The sequence below is a fragment of the Aquarana catesbeiana genome, linkage group LG10 (assembly GCF_042186555.1).
Source record: "Aquarana catesbeiana isolate 2022-GZ linkage group LG10, ASM4218655v1, whole genome shotgun sequence".
In the NCBI taxonomy this organism is placed as follows: Eukaryota; Metazoa; Chordata; class Amphibia; order Anura; family Ranidae; genus Aquarana; species Aquarana catesbeiana.
Genome location: NC_133333.1, coordinates 23039553 through 23065804, shown reverse-complemented (window position 1 = coordinate 23065804; position 26252 = coordinate 23039553). Strand labels below are relative to the sequence as shown.

General features: G+C 41.2%; 1 protein-coding gene across 1 annotated transcript; it reads left to right on the top strand.

Moving 5' to 3' along the window:
- Window positions 1-3196: 3196 nt before the first annotated feature.
- On the top strand, window positions 3197-25075 carry LOC141109807 (uncharacterized). The gene is made up of 6 exons (XM_073601075.1): window positions 3197-3485; window positions 13631-13727; window positions 14950-15001; window positions 15682-15767; window positions 16495-16562; window positions 21028-25075. Exons 1-6 carry the CDS (start codon window positions 3197-3199, stop codon window positions 21141-21143), a joined length of 708 nt encoding a protein of 235 aa, XP_073457176.1. The 3' UTR covers window positions 21144-25075.
- Window positions 25076-26252: the final 1177 nt, after the last annotated feature.

The window sequence follows — 26252 nt, the reverse complement described above, 5'->3', positions numbered from 1 at the left end:
CACAGAGCCTGTGTCCGGTCCACCAGCCTAGCTTTAATTGTCACCTTACTCCAAGTGACAATGTGGCGGTCCCGCCACGCACAAAGGGCAGACCTCTGTCTGTAGACCATGTTAACTTTTTAACTCTCCCGTACCTCCAGCTAGGTCCGTAGGTTCTCTGTGCCATGAGATCGGTCCTGGATACTCTAGGGGCACCGATCGTTAGGTAGGGAGTCAGTACATCAACCCCATCGCAAACCAGAGGACACCGTCACCCATGCCCAGTACCACTCTCACACTGGCTGGCTCTTATTGCATCCCCATCAGTCCTGGTTACCCATAGCATGTTAGACATGACTTCCTGCCAACTCCTCCATATTATTAACCCTTCAGTGGTGGCACTATTTCTCCTGCTCTTCATCCCCTTGTGTGTTACAATCCCAGTTCTTTGGATATGCCATGTACCTCCATGCACCCCTTTGAAAATACTTCAGACCAGTCAATTAACAGAACTTTACTGAAGCTTCTTTGCCAGTACAAGTTAAAGTATAACTATAAGCACAATGTTTTTTTTCATCATTTTGGATAGAGCAAGGCAGGGTTATAACCCCTGTCAGATTTTTTTTCACCATCTGTGTCCGGTTGTGGGGATTCCCCTTCACTTCCTGTCCCATAGCCAAACAGGAAGTGAGAGGAAATACCTGCAAATTAAGAGAATTCCATGGCCCCCCCTGGTCACCAGTGTCCCCATTGGAAGATTTCTCCTTTTTTACTTATCTGGGGACAACCCAAAATTTGTGATTTTCTTTTACCTTCACTTTCAATGATAATGGTAAACAGGTTAAATAGAGAGGGTGGATCTCCCTAAGGCCCCTTTCACACTGGGGCGGTTTGCAGGCGTTATTGCGCTAAAAATAGCGCCTGCAAACCGCCCCTAAACAGCCTCCGCTGTTTGTTCAGTGTGAAAGCCCGAGGGCTTTCACACTGAAGTGGTGCGCTGGCAGGAGAAGAAAAAATCTCCTGCGAGCCGCATCTTTGGAGCGGTGAAGGAGCGGTGTATTCACTGCTCCTAAACCGCTCCTGCCTATTGAAATCAATGGGACAGCGTGGCTATACCACGGTAATACCGCGGCTATAGCCGCGGCTATAGCCGCGCTATACGAGGGGTTTTAACCCTTTTTCGGCCGCCAGCGGGGGGTTAAAACCACACCGCTAGCGGCCGAATACCGCGGTAAAACAGCGCTAAAAATAGCGCTGTTTTACCGCCGACGCCCCCTACCGCCCCAGTGTGAAAGGGGCCTAATGGTGGTACAGACAGCAATAAAATCTGACAGGTGTTCTAATCCCTCTCCACTCTATCCAAAACTAAAAAAAAAAAGTTTTGTCTTTAGTTATACTTTAATACAGTATCTCACAGTTCTTCTTACACAGTCCTACCACTAGCTAACTCAGGCAGCCAAGGTCATACCTTCTAGAGTCTATTCCATACCTCCCAACTTTCTGCAAAGGGAATGAGGGACATCTATTAGCATGTCATGCCCCCTTAAAGGAGAATGATACAAAAGAAATTGTGAAAAGTGCTTTTTTACTACTACTATTCCCATTACTTTGGCTTGTGGAATTTACAAATGTAGCAATTTAGAAACTGGATAAAAGGTTTAGCACTGGGAAACACTTTTTGAAAGATAAATAGTGCATTTTATATACAACTATAGAGATCAGACCAGGATGAGGGACAAATAAGGAGCTAAAAGGGACAGAGGGACATTTTCCCAAATCAGGGACAGTCCCTCAAATTCAGGGACAGTTAGGAGCTATGTCTATTCAGCATAAATCCATTAGTGGTAGAATCTTTTCCCGTTGAATCCCAAAATCCCACTAGGGGGCCACATGCTCCAGCAGGACTACATGGTGCAGCAGTCCTTCCTCTGTATTTCCATGTGGAAGAGAACGAGACCTTGAGCCCTCCCCCAGTATTTATGGCTCACCAAGAGGAAGCAGAGCTGTGAACACCTAGGAGTGGGCAGACTTAAGTCTTGGGCAACTTACTGACTCGCTACACAATATATTACAAAGCACAGCAATATAGAACTTTATCTCGGTTCACATTATCTGCAATGAATACAAAAATAAAGTGAACTATACTTTTACATAACTCCCCTGTAAGCACCTACTTGCATGTTTATTCCGGCCTTCCCCTCAGTCTTGCACAGGTGTACAGGGTCCCCTCCTGTGCTAAAATTAGGGTTGCCACCTGTCCAGGATTCACCTGGACAGTCCGGGTTTTGAACCATGTGTCTGGGTTTCAGACTGCATTAAACCCGGACACATTTATTCACACCGAACTGTGGATAGCTGTCCTGGGCAGAAGGAACACTCTATTACCCCCCCCCCCCCGCCCCCTCCACAGAGTCGGGCGATCTGTTGATTCGCCACACAGAGCACTAATCTGAAATGGCCAGATCCTCTGGCCCCCTCCCCCTAAGAAGGGAGGGAATACCTCCATCCACCTAATTTGTGTGGATAGAGGAATCCGTTTTTTTTTGTCATTCAGTCCACAAATCATATGTATTGGATGAGTTTTATTTTTTAAATATTCTGCTGAGGTTTATACATGTCTGTGAGAGTCTTACTTGTGGCACAGCATTCTAAGCATATTTTATGGGTACAAGAATGTTTGGGATTGGCTTGCAGAAAAGGTGGCAATCCTAGCGGAAATTACTTACTCTGATTTCTCTGCCTACTGTGAGCTTCTCACAAAGTGCATTAGAAGCTGCCATAAGTCAGATAGAGCCCGCCTCATTTCCTGGATCGAGGACGTTCAACATCTAGCTCTTTCCCCCGAGACTAACTGTCCCTGGCCTATCCCTTTCATTCCATGGTTTTCATTTTTACCAATCATGGAGACTTAGCATCACATGTGGGCATTACCTAGGGTGGTATGCATGCAAATGCAGTCTACCCACTCCTCCAGACTGACATCCATCCATCAAGGCATTTTGATATTTGCGTAACTCCTCCCAAGAGGCAGCTCACCACTTGCATCAGGGCTGAGAGGAGTACAGAAGCAGGGTGTTGTGATGTTTTCAGAAATCTGTGTACACCAACCTGCCACCCCCCACCCCCCCCCCCCACCAGCCATGAAGCATGTTGTAAACACTTTCTTTCAGCGATATAATTGATACTATTTTATTTATATAGTACTGTATAAATCATCATGCCATATGTTATCTATTACTGCACAGATCATCCTAGGAGCGTCACCATATCAGTTGATGATAACGAGAACACACAAGAAGGTGATGATGTCACGTTACTTTGTTCAAGTAAAGCCAATCCCCCGATAAATAATTACACCTGGTACCGGATTGGTGAAGGTGGGAAATTATTACATGGACACGGGGATAAAATATCTGTGAAGAATACAACAACAGAAAAATATATCTGTGCTGCAACTAATGATATGGGAACAGAAGAGTCCTCTGTGTTCAAGTTTACTGAGCAATGTGAGTACTACAAAAATAATGTATACTAGTTGTATTTATCTTTATTTCACTTCCATATGTTTCTGTTAGTTAAAGCAGAACTCCAGTCAAACAGGAAAGGAAAAAAAAAATAGTCTATTAAGGATGAAATTAAATAAACAGAGTTTGCTTCAATACTCACCTCCAAACCACAGCTCTCCCCCACAGTATTTCTTTTCCACCACTAGATGTCCTCAGTTTTCCATTTTGAATGACAGCCAGCATCGTCCAACCTTTTTTATCTGAGCCCAGGCTGTCATGGGCCCACCCCCAGTTTGTGATTGGACAATGAAAGAAAAGTAGCACAGTGACAAATTAATCTTTCTTTCCATCTGCTCTCTCTTCCTATTAGTTTAAAAAATGAATATGAATACAACACAAAGCATGTATACTATTTGCATTTATTCCTGTTTTACTTCTATATATTTCTATCTGTTGAAGCACAACTCCAGGCAAAAGTAAAAAAATGGCCCATTAAAAATTAAAAAAGAAAAGCTTTTGCTGCCATACTCACCTTCCAACCTCAGCTGTCCCCCACAGTGCTCCTTTAGCGTTACTAAGGTACTGTATATATTTAGTTTTCCATGTTAAATGACAGCCAGCATCATTCAACCTTATTCATCTGAGCTCAGGCTGTCACTGACCCCCCCCCCCCCCCCCCCCGTCTGTGATTGGACAGTCAAAGAGAAGCAGCACTGTGACAAGTTAATCTCTCTTTCCATCTGCTCTCTCCTCCTATCTGTTTACTAAGCAATGCAAGTATTACATAAACATTTATACTATGAGTATTTATCTCTATTTCACTTCTGTATATTTTTAGTAGTTAAAGCAAAACCAAATATAAAACAAAATGGAACAAGTAAGCACTGATAACGTATTTAATAAGCAGCTAGCACCCATAAAGGTGAATCTACAACCTTCAATAAACAATAAAAAAAAGAGCAAATACAGCGATTCACAGTGTTCAGTGAATGTCCATGTGTTAGGTAAATAGCTATAGTCCTAAGTGTAATCAATCCCAATAGGCAAAAAAGTCCTTAATAGGTTCAAAGACCAGCCGTGACAGAGTGATGTCCACAAACACTCACCAGAAAATTAATATAAGCCAACATATATTCATGAACTTCATAGTCCAAAGTGTTACACAGTGCTCCTTCGCTGTGCTATCTCTTCACCATTCTATCCACTCACTAGATAACAAGCCATTATGAGCCTTGTATCAATATCTTGGAGCTTGTTAAGATCCTGTCCAGGGTTGTAGACAGCAGGGAAAACCTGCCTTAAAAACGTGCATGCGCACAAAATGTGTCGGAGGGGGCCTACACACTGATGCCATTACCGCTGTGTCCTTATGCTGGGAGCGGTGGCCATCTTTCTGCCAGTCTCCTATGAGGTTTTCCCTGGTGTCTACAACCCTAGATAGGATGTCACCAAGCTCCAAGATATTGATACAAGGCTCATAATGGCTTGTTATCTGGTGAGTGCATAGAATGATGAAGAGATACCACAGCGAAGGAGCACTGTGTAACACTTTGGACCCGCAAGTTCATTATTATATGCTGGCTTACATTTATTTTCTGGTGAGGGTTTTGTCACATGACATTGTCACGAGTTGTCTTTGGAACCTATTAAGGACTTTTTGCCTATTGGGATTGATTACACTTGGGACTATAGCTATTTACCTAACACATGGACATTCACTAAACACTTTGAAGCGCTGCACTTGCTCTGTTATTTCAAAACAAAATATAAAAGTAAAAAAAAAAGAAAAAAAAATTAAAAAGATGAAAAAAAAGTGTTTGCTGCAATACTTACCTTCAAACCACAGCTGTCCCCAAGAGTATTCTTTTCCATCACTAGATGTCCTCAATTTTCCTAAGAAAATTATTCCGGATGGCTGCACTTGCAAAAATCCTTTTATTGAAGCCTCATATGACAAATGGTTGACAGATGGAGCAGGAGACAAAGAGGTAGACGCGTTTCACACAAATGTTAGCGCTTAGTCATTACCATCAATCCATTCCATCTATCAATTCCATGTTGAATGAAAGCCAGTATCATTCAACCCTATTTATCTGAGCCCAGGCTGTCTAGTTTGTGCTTGGGCGCTCAATTAAAAATACAATTAATGATGTATTATTGAATACAAAATACAAAATTAATTAATTCCTGTCTTTTATATCTGCCTGGAATTTAGTTTTAAAGTGGTTGTAAAAAACTTTGTGCAGGGTCTCCCCCAGCCCCCTCCCCAATGATCAAGCGATGTGCACAAGAGCCTTGTCTCTCCGGGGACTCTCCCTCCTCATTGGCTCCCGCTGCTGTCAATCACAGCCAGTGAACTAATAAGAAGAGAGAGGGGATGGGGCGAGCCGTGGCTTTGTGTCTGAATGGACATAGAGAGCAGCGGCTCAGGAGCGAGTCTGCTTGGGTGCCCCCACAGAAAGCTGTTTTCTCTGGGGGCACTTGGCAGGAGGGAGGGGCCAGGAGCACCGGTGAGGGAACTGAGAAGAGGTGGATTGGGATTGGGGCTGCTCTGTGCAAAACCACTACACAGAACAGGTAAGTTCAGTATGACATGTTTGTTAATTATTTATTTGTTTTAACCACTTGATGCCCGCGCAAAAAGATGGCTACAGCGTGGGCTTAGATTGCTGGGAGGGCGTACATGGACGTCCTCCCGCTGGCCGTGTGCAACCTGTGGCACGCGGGCAGCCCATTCTGTGATCGAGTCCTTGGGACTTGGCTGACTATAGATTGGAGTGAAAGGCCAATACCGGCCCTTTACCATGTGATCAAATGTCAGCCATTGACAGCTGATCACATGATGTAAACAGAAGACAGACATTGGCTTTTTTCCCCTAATAAGCCGTTTACCGGCTTGTATAAAAGGGACATCGGTCCCACACAGTGACAGGCACTGCTGCTAATTAGTGTCCAACAGTGCCACCTACCAATGTCCATCAGTACTGCTATCCAGTGCCACCTATCATTGCTACCAATCAGTGCCTCATCATCAGTGCCACCTACCACTTCCACCCATCATTGCCACCTATAAGTGCTGCCTATCAGTGCCACCTCTCAGTGCCCTTCAGTGCTGACTATCAGTGCCCTCCAGTGCCACCTATCAGTACCTCCTGATCGATGCCTACCAGTGCTGCCTCATCGGTACTTATCAGTGTCACCCATCAGTGCCACCTATAAGTGCTGCCTATCAGTGCCACACCTCAGTGCCCTTCAGTGCTGCCTATCAGTGCCTACCAGTGCCACCTATCAGTACCTCCTGATCGGTGCCTACCAGTGCTGCCTCATCGGTACTCATCAGTGCCACCTATCAGTGCCACCTTATCAGTGCAACTTATTATCAGTGCACATCAATGAAGGAAAAAAATTACCTGTTTAAAACATTTCATAACAAACTGTGGAAACTGTTTTTTTTTTAAATTTTTAGCTTTTTGTGTTTGTGTAGCAAAAAATAAAAAAAAACTATGGTGATTAAATGCCACCAAAAGAAAAGTCTATCTATCTGTCTGAAAAAAAAAATTATTTAAATATTAATTTGGGTACAGTAAGGGGGTATAAGTGCCTAGTAAGCAAGTGGTTAATCTTGCCTTTAATATGACTTTAAGGCTTTATAGGCTTTGGTTTTGAATAAAACAGTGCCTTGAATCTTATATTTGTCGACATAATTACCCTACTGCTGCGAATATGAAAGATTTTTATTGATATTGTACATAGGATTTAGGATACAATGTACTGTAGATCACCTAAGTCATAGCACAGCCCATTAATGTTAATAGAGAGACCTCCATCCCTTAGGTTTGGGTTGATAAAGTAGATACAAAGTTGGTGACTCAAACCTCAAGGAAGCTTACAGAAAACCACCAACTTATCAGGAATTAAGAGCTGCTTCCTGTGGCTTGTAATTGAACGGTTGTTAATCTTAGTGCATGTATCTTCTATGGAGACCCAAGGCTTGATCTAATTATCAAGAGGGAATGATCACTTAATAGATGAAGACATCATATGAAAAAGTAGAAGTTTCAGATCTTATGCTTATGAACTAATATAAATAATGCAAGAAGAAGAAGTGCATAGAGTGGACGGTAATGTTTTGTAGGGTTAAAGAGGGGAACTAGCAATGATTACTTCACAAGACAACAGAGATATCAGGTAGTGTAAGCGCGGATGTGCATAAATACTTCCTCATTGCCTATGTCCTCTTTCCACTAAATTTAATAATACATCAATTTTCTCTTTCGATGTATCCTTTAAAGCGAACCCGTGCCCAGACTATGCACACTAAAGTACCGCGTTTCCCCTGAAGATAAGACCTACCCTGAAAATAAGACCTAGTTTAAAATGCTTGTAAAATCCACTCTATTACAGTAGAATATAATGTACAATGTGTGTGTTTCTGTAATATAATTGCGGGGAAGAGAGCTCCGGCAGGTCACAGAAGAGCAGAGTGACGCTATAACTAAGGCATTTGGCACAATTATATTACAGAAACACACACATTGTACATTATATACTACTGTAATAGAGTAGATTATAGGATTTTACAAGCATTTTAACTCAGTTCACACTGGGGATTCCTGACAGGCAGGGAGGGAGAGGGGGAGAGAAGACAGCACATTACATGGTAAGACCTACCCCGAAAATAAGCCCTACTGTGTCTTTTGTTGCCAAAATTAATATAAGACCCGGGCTTATTTTTGTGGAAAAACGGTAGGTACGAATTCTGAACAAGCAGTAAAAACACTTTAAAATAAGACCCATTCACCTCTGAAGCCATGGGCATTGTGGGCAAATTTGACTTCAAAATTCACAACTGAGGCACGGAAATCTTAGTTAATTTCCTAATACTTTCTATTGCAGCAGAATCTTGGCAGCCCTCTATTGTAAACACACATCAGGTGTTTTGAAACCAGTTGTCCTCAACTAAGGTGCCTCCAGAGTTTGCTAGGCATTCCCTGAGTTATGGCAATTTGACCACACATTTGGTGGTGCTTGGATAGTTCCAGGCCAAACACCACTTGGCAATCCAAGCAGCATGGCACCAATGATCATTTTCACTGTCTGGAAGGGTTGACATTTTCCTACCGACCACCAGTGTATGGGAAATTTTTCTATTTACTCCCCAAGTGGATTTAGTAAGGGTTCCCAGAGACCTGAAAATTATTTTAGGGCATTCTTCCAGGGTAGGTTGAGAAAGACTGTTCTAAACCGACTGAAACCAAATTTAGAGTCTTTATTATGATCTTTGTACATGAATTACTTCACAGTACATGGAGCTATAGAGGTCAGTGAGGACTTATTTTATAACTATTTTACCGTTAAGCATATGAATGTTATTGTTCATGGTCTGACTCTGGACACAGGTGCACTTTAAACCTGAACGCTTGTTGAATCACTTAAAATGAGTCCTCCCCAGCAGCACACTTAACTTTTCACTGCCCCAACACTCTGATCAGCCACTGGTAGGGAAAAGAAAGTTTTCTGTACGCTATGAGAAAAAAAGAGATGGATGCAGGCGCTATCAATGTTACAATCACCCAGTATCAAAGGAATAATAATATGTGGGGTTGTTTTTCAGGGGTTGGGCTTGGCCCCTTAGTTCCAGTGAAGGGAACTCTTAAGGCGTCAGCATACCAAGACATTTTGGGCAATTTCATGCTCCCAACTTTGTGGGAATAGTTTGGGGATGGCCCCTTCCTGTTCCAACATGACTGCACACCAGTGCACAAAGCAAGGTCCATAAAGACATGGATGAGTGAGTTTGGGATGGAGGAACTTGACTGGCCTGCACAGAGTCCTGACCTCAAACCCGATAAAACACCTTTGGGATGAATTAGAGTGGAGACTGCAAGCCAGGCCTTCTTGTTCAACATCAGTGCCTGACCTCACAAATGCACTTCTGGAAGAATGGTCAAACATTCCCATAGACACACTCCTAAACCTTGTGGACAGCCTTTCCAGAAGAGTTGAAGCTGTTATAGCTGCAAAGGGTGGACCAACTCAATATTGAACCCTCTGGATTAAGACTGGGATGCCATTAAAGTTCATGTGTGTGTAAAGGCAGGCGTCCCAATACTTTTAGCAATATAATGAATATGTAAAGTTCAAATGTCCAAAAGAAAGCACCAGGGTGAGCCGTTCCAGAGGGCAGAAGCAGGCTCTAAATGTCAAACAGAAGGAAAGCACCTCTAAGTGCAGATTTCCATATTTATTGTAAAGATAAAATAGCCAATTGGCCAGTTACAGGTAATATAAAAATAACAAGCTCATCTGATAGTGGGGAGTCTGGGGCACAGAGCATAAAAGCCACTGAGGGGCTCCCAGGGTCTGCTAACATGCTGTCGGTCAAAGGAGGAAGCTGATTGGAGCTCCAAGATGGCGTGGACAGCACGTGTGGCCCGCAGCATCAGCGGGATGACGTCACCAGAGGGAGTGACACATTTTAGAGTATGACTAGCCTGATAAAGGAGCACACATACCCAGCCATCGTATGGTGCATGCTTGGAAATGCGTTGTTCCCTCCAGTGACGTCATCCCGCTGACGCTGCAGGTCCACTCCGTCTTGGACCTCCGGCCGGCTTCCTCCTTTGACCGAATGAATGCTAGCGGACCCTTAGCAGCTTTCATCGTCTGTGTCCCGGACTCCCCACTATCAGATGAGCCTGTTATTTTTATATGTCCTGTAAGTGGCCAATTGGCTATTTTATCTTTAAAATAAATATGGAAATCTGCACTTAGAAGCGCTTTCCTTCTGTTCTTCTGTTTAGGTAAGCTAGGAGTTGCTGGAGTTTTAGATTACCCCGGGCAATAAACTCCCCATGTAACAACAGTGATCAGATTTGCAGAGAGCTGTCACATGCTCCTCCATACCCAGAAGTAGCAAATATTTCCTTTAGAGCTCCCATTGCTGAACGCAGCAGTTGAGAAACAATTTAAAGGTAAATCTGCTGCTTGGATGGGATTAGGGGAACGGGTTAAATCCAATCCCTGGACAAAGCTTAGGTTTGTTTTAAGGTTTTAATATCAAGAGATTAAATTTAATAGCATCATTGTGTATAAGTTAAAGTAGTTTTTTGAAACTATCGATGTCCCCCCAATAAATATATATATATATATATATATATATATATATATATATATATATATATATATATATATATATATATATATGTGTATATATATATATATATATATATGTGTATATATATATGTATATATATATATATATATATATATATATATATATATATATATATATATATATATATATATATATATATATATATATATGTGTATATATATATATGTGTGTATATATATATATATATATATATATATATATATATATATATATATATATATATATATATATGTATATATATATATATATATATATATATATATATATATATAGTTTTTTTATATTATGACCTAAATATATATATATATAAAACACATACAATTTATTTTAGTATTGTTGCATTAAAAACCCCAACAAGGCATGCTCCAATTTGCTACAGCAGGGGAAAAAAATTTTTCCTGATGCCCCAAAAGGCAATCGTATTTTTCCTGGATCAACTTTACTATAAATGTCAGCACCCAGTTATATTATGTACATTTAGGAAAGAATACAGGCCTTAAAGGCCTTAAAAGCAATCTACTTAGCTGGCCAGAACCACCTCTGGAGGAAGTCTATTCCACATTTTCACAATTCTGTGAAGAGACCTTTCCGTATTTGGAGATGAAATCTTTTTTCCTCTAGATGTAAAGAGTGCCCCCTTGTGCTCTGTGATGACCTTAAAGTGAATAAGTCAACACCAAGTTCACTATATGGACCTCTTATGTATTTGTACATGTTGATCATATCCCCCCCTTAATCTCCTCTTCTCAAGAGAGAATAAATTCAGTCCCTTTAATCTTTCCTCATAGCTGAGCTCCTCCATGCCTCTTATCAGTTTGGTTGCCCTTCTCTGCACTTTCTCCAGTTCCCCGATAATCTTTTTGAGAACTGGTGCCCAAAACAGAACTGCATAGTCCAGATGAGGTCTTACTAATGATTTGTACAGGGGGGCAAAATGTTATCTCTCTCTCTCTGGAGTCCATACCACTCGGAAACCACAGCTTGGCATTGCATGCTATTATTAAACTTATGATCTTCCAAAACTCCCAAATCCTTCTCCACTACGGATCCCCCCAGTTGTACTCCCCCTAGTATGTATGATGCATATTCTTGGCCCCCAAGTGCAAAACTTTACATTTATCTACATTAAACCTCATTTGCCACTTAGTTGCCCAAGTAGACAGTGCATTGAGGTTGGCTTGCAAGTAAGGACGTTATTTTATCACATAGCTTGGTGTCATCTGCAAAGACTGAAATGGTACTTTTAATCCCAGACCCAATATCATTTGTAAGGTTATTAAAAAGTAAGGGTCCCAACACTGAACACTGAGGTACACCACTGATAACCTTAGACCATTCAGAGTAAGAATCATTAACCAGTTTTCTATCTATTTCCAAATTGATCTTTCCAAGCCTGTAGAGATTTTACCTTACACATGAGCCGTGTGTGCGGAATTGTGTCATAAGCATTTGCAAAATCCAAGAATACCACGTCCACAGCCACCCCTCTGTCCAAGGTTTTACTTACCTCCTCATAAAAAAAAAATCAGGCTTGTTTGACAACTTCTGTCTTCCATGAATCCATGCTGTCTGTTGCTTAAAATATTTTTTTCTAGCAAGAACTGGTCTATGTGGTCTTTTATTAAACTCTCCAGTATCTTCCCGACTATAAAAGTTAAACTAACAGGTCTATAGTTACTTGGTAAAGACTTTGATCCCTTTTTAAATATAGGCACCACATTGGCCCCGCGCCAATCCAGTGGTATTATTCCCGTCATTAACGAGTCCCTAAACAAACAATGGCTTTGAAATTACAGAGCTCAATTCTTTTAGGATCCGTGGGTGGATGCCATTTGGTCCTGGTGCTTTATCCACCTTTATTCTGTATAAATATTTCTGGACCATATCACATTGTAGATCATTTGGGGCTGTGTCAATACCACCCCCATTATGGACATGAGCTCCCCCATGCTCCAAAGGATACACAGAGCTGAAGAAAGTAATTTATTAACCACTTGCCGACCGGGCCATAGCCGAAAGACGGCTACAGCACGGTCAGCTTATTCTGGGTGGGCGTCCGTGGGACGTCCTCCCAGAATGTTGCTCTCGCGTGCCCCCTGGGGCGCGCTCCCGCAAACATCCGTGACCGCCGGCCTGGAAGACCCAGCGCATCACGGATCATGGTAAATGGCCGCTTGTAGCGGCTGTTTACCACGTGATCGCTCCGTCAAATCACGGAACGATCACTTGTAAACAAACCGGCGTCATGTCATAACGCCGGTTCCTCCCTCCCCTCTCTGTACCGATCTGTACAGTGCGAGGGGAGAGGGGGGTAGGGGGAGAGATCGTTTTTAGCAGCGCTGTGGGCTGGATCTGTAGTGCCCACAGCACTGCTCTGTGCCCATACTGTGCAATACTCTGCCAATACTTGCCAATACTTGCCAATACTCTGACAATACTTGCCAATACTCTGCAATAAATTTTAACAGAAACAAAGATTTTTTTTTTACAGAATTTTCAGTCTTGTTTGATTTATAGTGCAAAAAATAAAAACCCAGCGGTGATTAAATACCACCAAAAGAAAGCTCTATTTGTGTGAAAAAAAGGACAAAAATTATATGGGTACAGTGTTGCATGACTGAGTAATTGTCATTCAAAATGTGAGAGCACCAAAAGCTGAAAATTGGTCTGGTTAGGAAGTGGGTTTAAGTGCCCAATTGTCAAGTGGTTAAAATTGCCTTCTCTTTGTCCCCAGTCACCCACTACAGATTATTTTGTAAAGGGCCTACATGCTGAGACCTGGCCTTTATACTATTAATATTTTTTAAGAATTCTTTGGGTTTTGTCCTACTATCTTTTGCAAAATAATTGCATTTCCATGTTCTGTGTACTGGGGGATACCAGATATAGTGAATACAGGCTCCTGGGTTTAGTAACACTTTAAATTTACATTGGCAATACTTACATAAAATGTGTTTTTAAATCACAGCGGGAAATGAAAGAAGAATTCTGTATGCCGGGATCGGAACTGGAGTGGGACTTGTGTTTATAATTCTATTGATCGTCCTTTTCTGCATATGTAGAAGGTATGTAATGACTGAAACATAGAAGATAATAATATACTATAATAATTTATAATGTGCCAGTGAAACTGTAAAATGAAACTACATATACTAAGAGATAAAGAGGGTGACTGGTTCAGTAAAGCATTTTTCCCATTGAAAAAGATGATGTTAGGCAAATATTTTTTTCAGTTTCAATCATTTTTATTAAACAAATTGTATGAAATACAGTTAGTTCTATTGTATCTTTTTGGTTTCACAAGGTTCACTTGCTTAACAACAATATATTACAAGTATATGGATTTTAACTGGCAAATGGCAAAGATCAATCAACTGAGCGTCATCCCATTTGAGTATACATAAAGACATACCTCCTTACAAAGCGGGGCAAGGGGATATTAAGGGGTTGATTTACTAAAGGCAAATAGTCTGAGCAGTTTTCCAAGTTCAGTTGCTCTAGAACTTAATAGAAGAGCAGAAGCTCTGCTGACTTCCATCACCCAATCACGTACAAGCATAAATGCAATTCTTTTTATTTCCCTTGCACATGATTGGTTACTCTTTGCAAAGTGAAGCTTTACCTCATTTACTAAGCTCTGGAGCAACTGCACCTGAATCTTGTTTAAAAACTGTCACATCTTCAGCACAAACCCCTGTGACAAATAAAGTGAAAATAAAATACTGGCCTAAAAATGGGCAAATATTGGCAAAAGTTGTGCAAATCCAAAATAATGAAAAATAGACCTATGTATGTTTGCACTGCAACACTATGTACCAGAAGACACACTGTCTTTTTTTTTTTTTTTCTTGCTGTTTTCAACAAAACACATTACGATCCTATGTGGATATTTTTAAAAGTCAAATGTTTGCCAATGTATTGATAAAAGTTTTTTTTTTTTTTAATGAAAATATGAATGTGTGATATATACAGTATCTGACAGATAGAAGTCCCATTGGTAATAAACGTTATGATCTTGATATTGTGTTGTAGTGCCCATGGTTACCCATCAATCTTCTTGGTTTCTTTTGGTTCACTGCAACACAAAACTTCACCGACAGATGGTGCTGTGAGTAAACTTTGGACTGTAGCTACAATCACTTGCCTGTGATGTGTGCAAGAGCACTGTCAATAATTTTTATTTGTTAAAAAAAAGCAAAATTTTGAAAATAGCATTTAGAAATAAAAATATATATTTTTTTGCTGAACTATACAAACTCTAAATATTTTGTTCATTTGTTTTTAAAGAAAAAAAAGCACTTCTGTTTTAAAAGTGAAGAATGAAGAGAAGACTCAACAGGTATCGTTTGATTGCCATTTAAACATTTTTAAATTTATAAATTATATTATGTTAACAACTCTTAGTTGGGTGTAGTATTTTTTTTTATAGGAGACAAAACGTAGATTTCCTACAAAATCAAATAACAGACAGAACCTAGATCAATTTAAAGATTGTGATTTCTATTTTAATACAATTTCTATGAATAGTTGAAAACATTTTAAAGATACTCTTTATTGCTGTCAGTTGTCAGTGACACCTTTAAAATCCCTTAGAATATTTTTTGAATATTTTTGTTGTTAGAAGATATTGCTTAAAATATTGACTTCTGTTTATTATTTACTCTTGAATTTAATTCATTAAAGGGAAACTATAAATTCTTTGGTGTATTTTATTGAAGTGTTTTATTTGTATATGTTTAAATATATATATATATATATATATATATATATATATATATATATATATATATATATACACAGTCTCTATCTACCTACCTATCTATCTATCTATCTATCTATCTATCTATCTATCTATCTATCTATCTATCTATCTATCTATCTATCTATCTATCTATCTATCTATCTATCTATCTAAATATACAAATATATATATATATATATAGTGTATTTTTTTTTTGGTGAAGTGTATATTGTAGCATTAATTAAAGCCTTTGTGTTGTTGCATAATAATTGGTTCAGGAGGCGATACCAATGGATGATCATCTGTATGGAAATGTTGATCAGCAACAGAGGGCTATACCCAGAGAAAGTTCTTCAGAATTACAGTGAGTTCCACTAATTAAAATTACTATATTCATGAAAACTAAAAGTTAATGAGTGATCTTTAGAGGGCATTGTTTTCAGGTAGGCTGAACTGACTCTTCAGGAGCTCATAAAGAAAAATGACCCCATCTAAGGTTCTTGTCTATATTTGGGTATAACATATTTTACTTCTGTGTTGGACTTAAAGTGGTTGTAACCCCTCACATATACCCAGTGAAGTGACTGGCCTCAGGTGATACACAGAGATTAAACAAATCCTCCTACTTAAGTTGTACCTGTTTATTTGCAGTCCTCACTTCTCTACCTCCATTCAGAGTGCTGATATTATAAATGTTGTCTGAGAGTTCGGACAAAAGGGGACGGAGAGCTGAAATTACACTCTGCAGAGCTTATTGAGGAGAGCTCTGGGAGCTGATTGGAGGGAAGAGACACACCCCACTTTACACAACACACAGGAACAGAGCTGAGGCTGTCAATCAGCTGGAGCTCCCTCCTCTGTCACCATTTTTCTCTTGGTGTCAGGAAAACGTGTCAGAAGTGACTCATGCTAAAAGCAGAGGAAAGAGGCGGCAGACAGAAATGTCACTTAGTGCTCTTAATACAGACAAGTACACACTATAGAGGGATGTGCTTTGTTCATATTTCATGTCTGAGGTTTACAACCACTAGTGCACCTAGAACTTGTATTATCTTGTATAGTGAACATCTTTCTTGTTTTTTATATTACAGGGATTCTTCTCATATATACAGTAATACTGATTCAGAACAAAGCAACATTATCAAAAACAAAAAAGTAGGTTATCGTAACTTTCTTTCCAAGACTCTCAAATGCAAAGACGTCACATTATTATTATTTTAATTATAATTATCAGTAACATTTATTATGCCGCGTACACACGAGCGGACTTTACAGCAGACTTTGCCCGGCGGACTGGATTTCGTCAGACAATTCGATCGTGTGTGGGCTCCAGCAGACTTTGTTTTCTCAAAAGTTGGACGGACTTAGATTTGAAACATGTTTTAAATCAATCCGTTGAACTTGAGTCCGGTCGAAAAGTCCGCTCGTCTGTATGCTAGTTCGACGGACAAAAAGCCACGCTAGGGCAGCTATTGGCTACTGACTATGAACTTCCTTGTTTTAGTCCGGTCGTACGTCATCACGTACGAATTCGACAGACTTTGGTGGATTGTGTGTAGGCAAGTCCGTTCATTCAGAAAGTCCGTCGTAAAGTACGTAGAAAAGTCCGCCGGGCAAAGTCTGCCGTAAAGTCCGACCGTGTGTACGTGGCATTAGATTTTCATCTTATTAATATGCCATAATTTGGTGGGTTTTCTTGGATACGTTTTTATACTATAGTGCAGAGCCACCTAAAGGAGAGTGCAAAAATGGCTCACTTGTGCATAGAAACCAATCAGATTCCAGGTTTTATTGCCAAAGCTTAATTGAAAAAGCTGAAGTTAGAAGCTGCTTGATTTCTATAAAGGTTAAGTATATGCAGCGCTAGAAGCATCAAATTATAAAATAAGAGTCCATAGTGTTAAAAGAGAGTCTTTGTTCAGGGGAAATACTGGAACCACCCATGGTGCAGACAGAGATACAATAAGGTGAACATGAGATTATCCTCCACCGAACATCAACACACCGGGCCTCTTACCAAAGAAGATGGACCACTGAATTACAGGTGGTCAAACAAGCATGATATATACACAGCGCCACGGAACCAATTCAATCGGAGCATAAAAGGCTGGATCTTGTAGTCCCAATCAATGGTAATTCATAAGTTCATGCATAGGATACAAGAAAGCAACTCCTCATGGTGTAGTATTTAAAACCAAGGTAAATTTATTTCTTATAAAAAGCCAGGGTACTCACATTTTGAGAAATAAAAACAGGCATATCAAAAGTTGCAATTCGTCATGGATAGCAGATGTTTCCAACCACAAAGATGGTCGCAGTTGGCACGTTACAGTGACGTGACGTCAGAGCTCCACCCTACACGGCATTTCGTCTAACAGGAATGTCGTCAGGGGCGTGGTCAGAGTTCTTCATATCCTCTTTATATAGGAGGGAGGGCGGGATAAGAACGCTCCTTCCCCCCAGATGAGAGAGAGGCGTGGAGTGCAGGGGGAAGGGGCTTTCTTATCCCGCCCTCCCTCCTATATAAAGAAGATATGAAGAGCTCTGACCATGCCCCTGACGATGTTCCTATAGGACGAACCGCTGCGTAGGGTGGAGCTCTGACGTCATGACACTGTAACGTGCTGACATGCGGCCATCTTTGTGGTTGGAAACATCTGCTATCCATGACAAATTGCAACTTTTGATATGCCTGTATTAATTTCTCAAAATGTGAGTACCCTGGCTTTTTATAAGAAATAAACTGACCTTGGTTTTAAATCCTACACCATGAGGAGTTGCTTTCTTGTATCCTATGCATGTACTTATGAATTACCATTGAGTGGGACTACAAGATCCAGCCTTCTATGATCCAATTGAATTGGTTCTGTGGCGCTGTGGATATATCATGCTTGTGTGACCACCTGTAATTCAGTGGTCCATTTTCTTTGGTAAGAGGACCGGTGTGTTGATGCTCGGTGGAGGATAATCTCATGTTCACCTTATTGTATCTCTGTCTGCACCGTGGGTGGTTCCAGTATTTCCCCTGAACAAAGCCTCCGTTTTAACACTATGGACTCTTATTTTATAATTTGATGCTTCTAGTAAATAAACCCCATATTTTGTGTTCCATGTCTGGCCACTGGGAGGAGTAACAGCCAAACCATGGTTGTCCTGAATTTTGATAAGACCATCGAAGAATGCCTTATATCACTGACAGTGAATGGTTTTTTAATAGTGTTCTGTACTTTTTGAGTTGAATGTTAGTATTTATTTGTTCATTCTTTTCGTTTTCTTTAAATTATCACCATAACATTTTAAACTACTATTTTATCTGCTGCATATATCCCTTAACATCATTTTACCACCTTGCTATATTTTTTATTTTTTTATATACCATAAAAAAAAAAAGTTTATGGATTAAGCCTGCCTTTTTTGTTACATAAAACCACAGGTTTTTATTGTGCCATATTACAACCTTGGGTACCAGTGAGCCAGCTGCTGGCATTCCAGTAACCAATGACATTGTATGGATTATAAGGAGCCAGATGGGTGCTTGTACAACATCCCTCAGAATAGCAAAATTAGGGGGCTCACACCACATAGATTAACCGCATGTGCTGGTAAGCCAACAGAGGCTTCAGTTACAGTGCCTGCATCTTGGGCACAACTTACTGGCGCGTTTCACCTTGACTGGGCTTAGTCTTATGCCGTGTACACGCGGTCGGATTCTCCGACAGGAAATGTTGGATGTGAGCTTGTTGTCGTAAAGTCTGACCGTGTGTATGCTCCATCGAACATTTTCTGACGGACTTTCCACCAACAAATGTTTGCTAGCAGGTCCTCAAATTTTCCGCCAACAAAACTTTGTTGTCGGAAAGTCTGATCGTGTTTACACAAGTCCGTCGCACAAAAGTTCACGAAATGCTCAGAATCAAGCAGAAGGAGCCGCACTGGCTATTGAACTTACTTTTTCTCGGCTTGTCGTACGTCTTGTACGTCACCGCGTTCCCACGTTCGGAATTGCTGGCCAACATTTTTGTGACCGTGTGTATGCAAGTTTGAGCCAACAACCTTCGAATAAAAATCCACAGTTTTGTTGGCGGAAAGTCCGATTGTGTGTACGGGGTATTAGACCTCTACGACAAAGCCCAATTGTGATTGTTCCATGGAGTTGGACATGCTCCTAGACATGCTCCTCCCACAGTGGACATGCAACCACTGTGGGAGGAGAACCAACAAAGGGTCAAACAAGAGCTATTTTTTTTTTTTTTTTTACATCTGTGCACAGCATCCTTGTTTGCCCAGCACTGGGGTCATGTTATATGAATAAGGGAGAGAAACTAGAGGAGAAGAAAAATACTGGAAAACTAGTCAGTACCAGTGTGCCGTGTGGTATATTTCCTTTGTAAAATAAAAAAAGAATCACCTCTAATGTTGAGTGTTCTACAGCCATGGCCAATAGTTTTGAGAATGGCACAAATATAAATTTTCACAAAGTCTGCTGCCTCAGTTTTTATGATGGCAATTTGCATATACTCCAGAATGTTATGAAGAGTGATCAGATGAATTGCAATTAATTGCGAAATCCCTCTTTGCCATGAAAATAAACTTAAACCCATAAAAAGCATTTCCACTGCATTTGTGAAGAAGACTTCAGGGCGCCCAAGAAAGTCCAGCAAGCACCAGGACCGTCTCCTACAGTTGATTCAGCTGCGGGATCGGGGCACCACCAGTGCAGAGCTTGCTCAGGAATGGCAGCAGGCAGGTGTGAGTACAACTGCATGCACAGTGAGAAGAAGACTTTTGGAAGATGGCCTGGTGTCACGATGGGCAGCAAAGAAGCCACTTTTCTCCAGGAAAAACATTGGGGACATTCTGCAAAAGGTACAGGGATCGGACTGCTGAGGACTCGGAGTAAATGCCAGGGCGAATTGCAGAGGACTTGAAAAAGAAGGGTGCAAATCAGGGACGTGCAGTCAGGGGAGGCAGAGTCTCACCTGCCATGAACATAAAAAAAAAACATAAAAAAAACAAAAAACTAACTAAAAATTGATCAAGCTTCAAGGGTTGTAGCTTGGCGACCTGGGGTCATAGAGACCCCAAATTTGAGGGGTAGGTAGCTGAAGTCCTACCCCACCACTGGTTAAATTTGGGGCTCCTGCCACCTATAGTTCCAGAGATACGGGGCTTCTTGTGCAGCCTCTCAGAAGCTACATACATAGCAGCCACTTTAAATACAAGCTGCCATACTCTGTTTGCAGCAGACTGAGAGGATGATCTCACAGTGCCTCTCCTCCCTTCTTGTCAGAAGCACTGAGCTTAATGGACAGCTTGGAGCCTTGGACCAATGGTAAAGCACCATTGGAACAAGCTGTCCAATAAAAATGCTGCAGTGGAGGCATGCCTTTCACTGCAGTGTCATAGAAGGGGGCATGGATTACTTTTCACAGAAGGGGGTGCCTCAAGATTGTGTATATTTTGGAAGGGTGCTTTAAAAAAAATTAGAGGAATGCTGCCTTAGATAAACAATACCACCTATAAAACGTATTTTCCATCTAAAGCAACGATCTCCCAATAGCAAATGTAAGACCCGTACTTGTATGATTTCTTGATATTGTTAATGTTATATTTATTTCAGGTAGGGCAGACTGCAGACTCCGATGGTGTTATATACACTTTACTTGAACTACCAGCTCCAGGAGAAAGCCCACAACAACCAACACCTTTGGAAACAGAATATGCAGTTGTAAAACATTAGGAATTATTAAAAATTATAATTATAATTTGGAAGGGAACACGTAACAGACCTAACCATTGAATGTACATTTCAGATACCCTGTTTACAATTAGTTGCAAATATATATATATATATATATATATATATATATATATATATATATATATATATATATATATTAAAGGATTATTAATTCAATATAGTTTTTCATATATGTTTGTTATGTATTTATTATGTTTCTATCTATCTATCTATCTATCTATCTATCTATCTATCTATCTATCTATCTATCTATCTATCTATCTATCTATCTATCTATCTTGAGGAATTCTGCTCAGTGGTACTGTAGAAGCATTTGTAGAGTCCGCACCAGTCTGAACTTTGGTTTTAAGGCTTGCCAGCCCACTTTTATTGAACAAACAAAAGTAAAGTCCACAAAAACAAGGGGTTTTCACCAGCAAGATCAGATAAAACAAAAATACTAGGCCACCTGGCTCTCTCTTCAGCAGCGCCGCGGCTCTTTTCACTGGTCCCTCAGATCATGTAATTCAGCTCTCCTGGCTCACTCAGCCTCATAGTTGCAGCACAGGCTCATACCCCTGGCCTCTCCATAGGGGTTCTCATGACACCCCGGGCTCTCTCACTCCTTGATGTTGTAATTATGATGAAGAAATAATACATTTTATCATCTTCTGGTGGAGATGTTAAATTTAGTTAGGCCTCAAGACAGATGAACTAAAGGTCTTTGTGAATTCATATGTTTTCCAAGTTTTCAATGGATCAACTCTTTGTAGATTATACAACCCTTGTGTTGAAACAGAGTTGCTCGAACAATAATGTCCCATTTCACAAAACAAAGATATTTACCTATCTTGGTGGGTAAATAAAAAACGACAAACACAGCCATAGAAAAAAGGGTTATACAGACTATTATCACATAAAAAACACCCTTGTCCTGGAACTCTAGATTCCCACATTTTCCTGGACTAGCCTAGTTGTCTCGGCTCTCCAAGTCTCCAAGACCATCTCAGTCTCTCAGCCATCTTGACTCTCCCAGTTCTTTGGACATAGAATCTCTCCTCCAGCATGGTGTGCCGTCTCTTTAGTAGAATACCTCTGTCTCCTAATGGGAGCACTGCACTATGACCAGGTCCTTGATTATATTGACACATGGCCTGCAAGTCTCCAATAAGACCTGGACACACAATTGAAGTCTTCACCCAACCTAGGACTTTGTGAAGCCTTTGGACTCCCGACCCTGATCCAGAATTATGAAACCTGGAGGAAACAGAAAAAAACAGTTTTCTCCACTCATATGGAGCCACACACTCTGCAAATGTGCAAAACTTGTGTCCTTTCTACATCATTCATTTTCACAGTGGCAGGGCTGTAACGCCACACTCCGCTTGAGTGCTTTCATCATATACCGCTTCCTCCAGTCTGAATATAGATATCAGATATTCCAACTGCTGACAACCAATAACTAGGCAGTACACATTTTGGCTGCTCAACATTAACTGTTTATTGAAACACAGGTACACAGGTATATTCAAACGTTTCATCAGTAGACTGTCCAATCAGCAGGAGCGAACTGTTCTAGGAATTCCCCCCTCCCCTCTCACAGCTAATCCACATATACATATAAATCCCATAAAAGGTTGCTCCCAAGGCAGACACACAATAGAACAATGGGATAGAGCCACACCTAACAAACACATAGCAACCCCCACCCCACCTCAAACCATCTAGCAATGGTCTCTGATGAACGGTGGACTTTATCTTCATATATTCTTGAGGTCAGACTGGGGTTCTCGGTCACCCTATGCCCCTAATAGACACAGGGTTAGTTAGACATAGGAGGTGCATGGGGAGATGAAACAAGGGTTTCCCAACCTCTCCAAGGGATTCTGGGTTCCACGGGCCTCCCCGCCCAAAGTGTCTCCCGTTACACATCTCCCCTTTCGGCAGGGGACTAACACAGGAGGAGACCCCAGACGGGTTGACTCCAAAGTTAGTCAGTAGTTCCAGTCCCCCAATGCCGGTATCCACACAGTACCCCAAATAAATTGTCCCAAACATAGCATTACTCACCCAGCCAACCTCTGCCTCTCTCAGAGAAAATACCCACCGCTGGGGAGAAGGGCGGACTGCCCCTTCTCCCTGGAGTCCTTTCAGCTGTTGGAAAGAAGACAGGGTGGCTGGGCTCACTTCATCATGCTGTTGGGGATCTGGGCCGACTGTCCAGCATCCCTGGAGTATACAGGTGGATACTGCATCTTTTGTTAGTTGAGGGCAGAGGCCAGCAGCACTCTGCTCTGTTGCCCGCTTTTCTGCTGGGTTGGTGGCATCATTCTGGGGTGCTGTCTGCTGCTGGGAAGGGGAGCCGGCTGCTCTATCCCCCTTACCGTCATATGGCTGCTGGGACGACATGTCTCTAGTACTGTTACCCAGGTGCACTGATCTTTGCTGGGTTGGAAAGATCCCTTCCTCCACCCTGGCCAACTGATGGGAAGGAAGGGCAAACACCTCCTCCCTGGCATGCTGCTGAACGTGTCCTAGCAGTTTCCTGTATGCCCTTTCCAGATGCTGTTCCTTCTTTAGCAAAAATTCAAGATCTATTTTAGGCTCTGAGACCCCTGCAAGACCGAGCATAGCCTCTCTATAATCTCGCAGGTCCTCAAGGGTAGGTTCTCTTTCATCGCCAAACACATAACCATCTGTAAGGCTCTCCCATATCTATCCAGGGCCGCCAAAGTCATATCCCTCCGGAGAGCATTCTGTTGTCTCCCCTAAATATCCCTGCTCTGCGTGTCATTGCAGAACCCGATAACGATTGTCCAGCTCTATCTCCTGCTAAACCAGCCTGTCCAACTCAGTCACCCATTGCTCCTGGGGCTGCTCCCCCAGGAATGCCATCCGCAAAGCCTGCTGGTCACTGGCTTGTTGCTCTGGGGTTGAAAAGCACTTGCCCTGTTGCATACCAGTGACCTGGAGGGCTCCAATCCAGAGTCTTACCCGAATCTGCTGCCTGAACTCCAGGTATTCATCTGCAGACACAGTCCTGGAGTATGCTGAAAGGACAATCCGCAGCAGCCCCGGGAACTCTGATGCCAGATCCATATCTCCGCTGGGGTGACCGAAGTCTGCTATCCTGATCTTGGATTCCGGTAGAGGTTTGGATGTCCCAGACTTCAGGAAGTGGCCCACTGCTTGCCACCAATGTAACAAAATGTCCCACACTCTGCCGCTTCCTCCAGTCTGAATATAGATATCAGATACTCCAACTGCTGACTATCAATAACTAGGCAGTACTTGTCTTGGCTGCTCAACATGAACTGTTTATTAAAACACAGGTACACAGGTACAAACGTCTCATCAGTAGACTGTCCAATCAGCAGGGAGAGCTATTGGAGGAATTCCCTCTCTCCCCTCTCACAGCTAATCCACATAGACATCCCATAATAGGTTGCTCCCAAGGCAGACAGACACAATAGAACAATGGGATACAGCTACACCTAACAAACATAGCAACCCCCACCCCACCTCAAACCATCTAGCAATGGTCTCTGTTGAACGGTGGACTTTATCTTCATATATTCTTGAGGCCAGACTGGGGTTCTCGGTCAATCTGTGCCCCTATATACATATATTAGGAACAGGTGAAAGTTGAAAAATCAGGATTGAAAAACACACACACCTCCTACACTCTCCATTCCTATGATAAGAATGTTTATTTATTATGATTATGTTATGTATAGAATATGGCTTTTGTATAAGTATTACAGTATGTTACTAAAGGGTAATGTTTTTGAATTCAACCAGTATCTGATTCAGGGAAGCTATTTATGTAACTGTTATGAATGCTACTTGTCGGCCTGATGAAGGGCTATATATTCAACTTGATCTGTAATATAACAAATTTATATTTTATGAATTAAAAGATGTTGACTGCACTTTTTTTTTAAATTGATTGTGCTATTTACTTCTGCGTTTATTATAAATGGCACCCGATGGGTCCTTGATAGGAGGTATATGTCCCCTTTGTTTGGGTTGTGGTCCCTTAAAAGGGATGACAAGTAGCAGGATAAAATACTCAGAATTTCTCACCTATGCAGGGTGAGGGGTTCTGGGGTGATATGGTAAAACGGGAAAACTGACTTGCATTTACCCCAGAATTGTTAAGTCATCATTAGGGATGAGCCGAACACCCCCCGGTTTGGTTAGCAGCAGAACATGTGAACAGGCAAAAAATTTGTGCAAACACGTGAACACTGTAAAAGTCTATGGGACACGAAAGTGAAAAATCAAAAGTGCTCATTTTAAAGCCTTATATGCAAGTTATTGCCATGTTTGGAGACCCGGGTCCTGCCCCAAGGGACATGTATCAATGCAAAAAAAGTATTAAAAACTGACGTTTTTTCAGGAGCATTGATTTTAATAATGTTTAAAGTGAAACAATCAAAATGAAATACTCCTTTAAATATCGTGCCTGGGGAGTCTCCTTAGTCTGCCTGTAAAGTAGCGCATCTTTTCCATGTTCAAAACAGTACCACAGCAAAATAACATTTCTAAAGGAAAAAATTTCATTTAAAACTGCTCGCGACTGTAACGTATTGCCGGATCCCGGCAATATAGATAAAAATCATTGAAAAAAACTGTGTGAGTCCCTCCCCAGTCCATTACCATGCCCTTTGGGTCTGGTTTGAATATTATGGGGAACCCCGCACCAAAATTTAAAAAAAAAATGGCGTGGGGGTCCCCCCCAAAATCCATACCAGGCCCCCTAGGTTTAAAGGTTCAAAAGTAATTTATTAAAAAAAATCTAAAAACTCCTTTACAATAAAAGTGGCAACAGCAGGCCAGACAGCAAAAAAAGTGTCAAACAAATGAAAAAACTTCCGGTCACGCAACTAGTCGGGAGGAGCTTGGTGACGTCACATCCGGTTACGGCCGTGACCAGAAGTCTTTTCATTTGTTTGACACTTTTTTTGCTGTCTGGCCTGCTGTTGCCATTTTTAGATTTTTTTAAATAAATTACTTTTGAACCTTTAAACCTACTACACTATGGAAAGCCTTCTTTTTTTATCTTCCATCTTGCGGATTGGGAGAAAAGTTTTTCTAGGAAAGGAC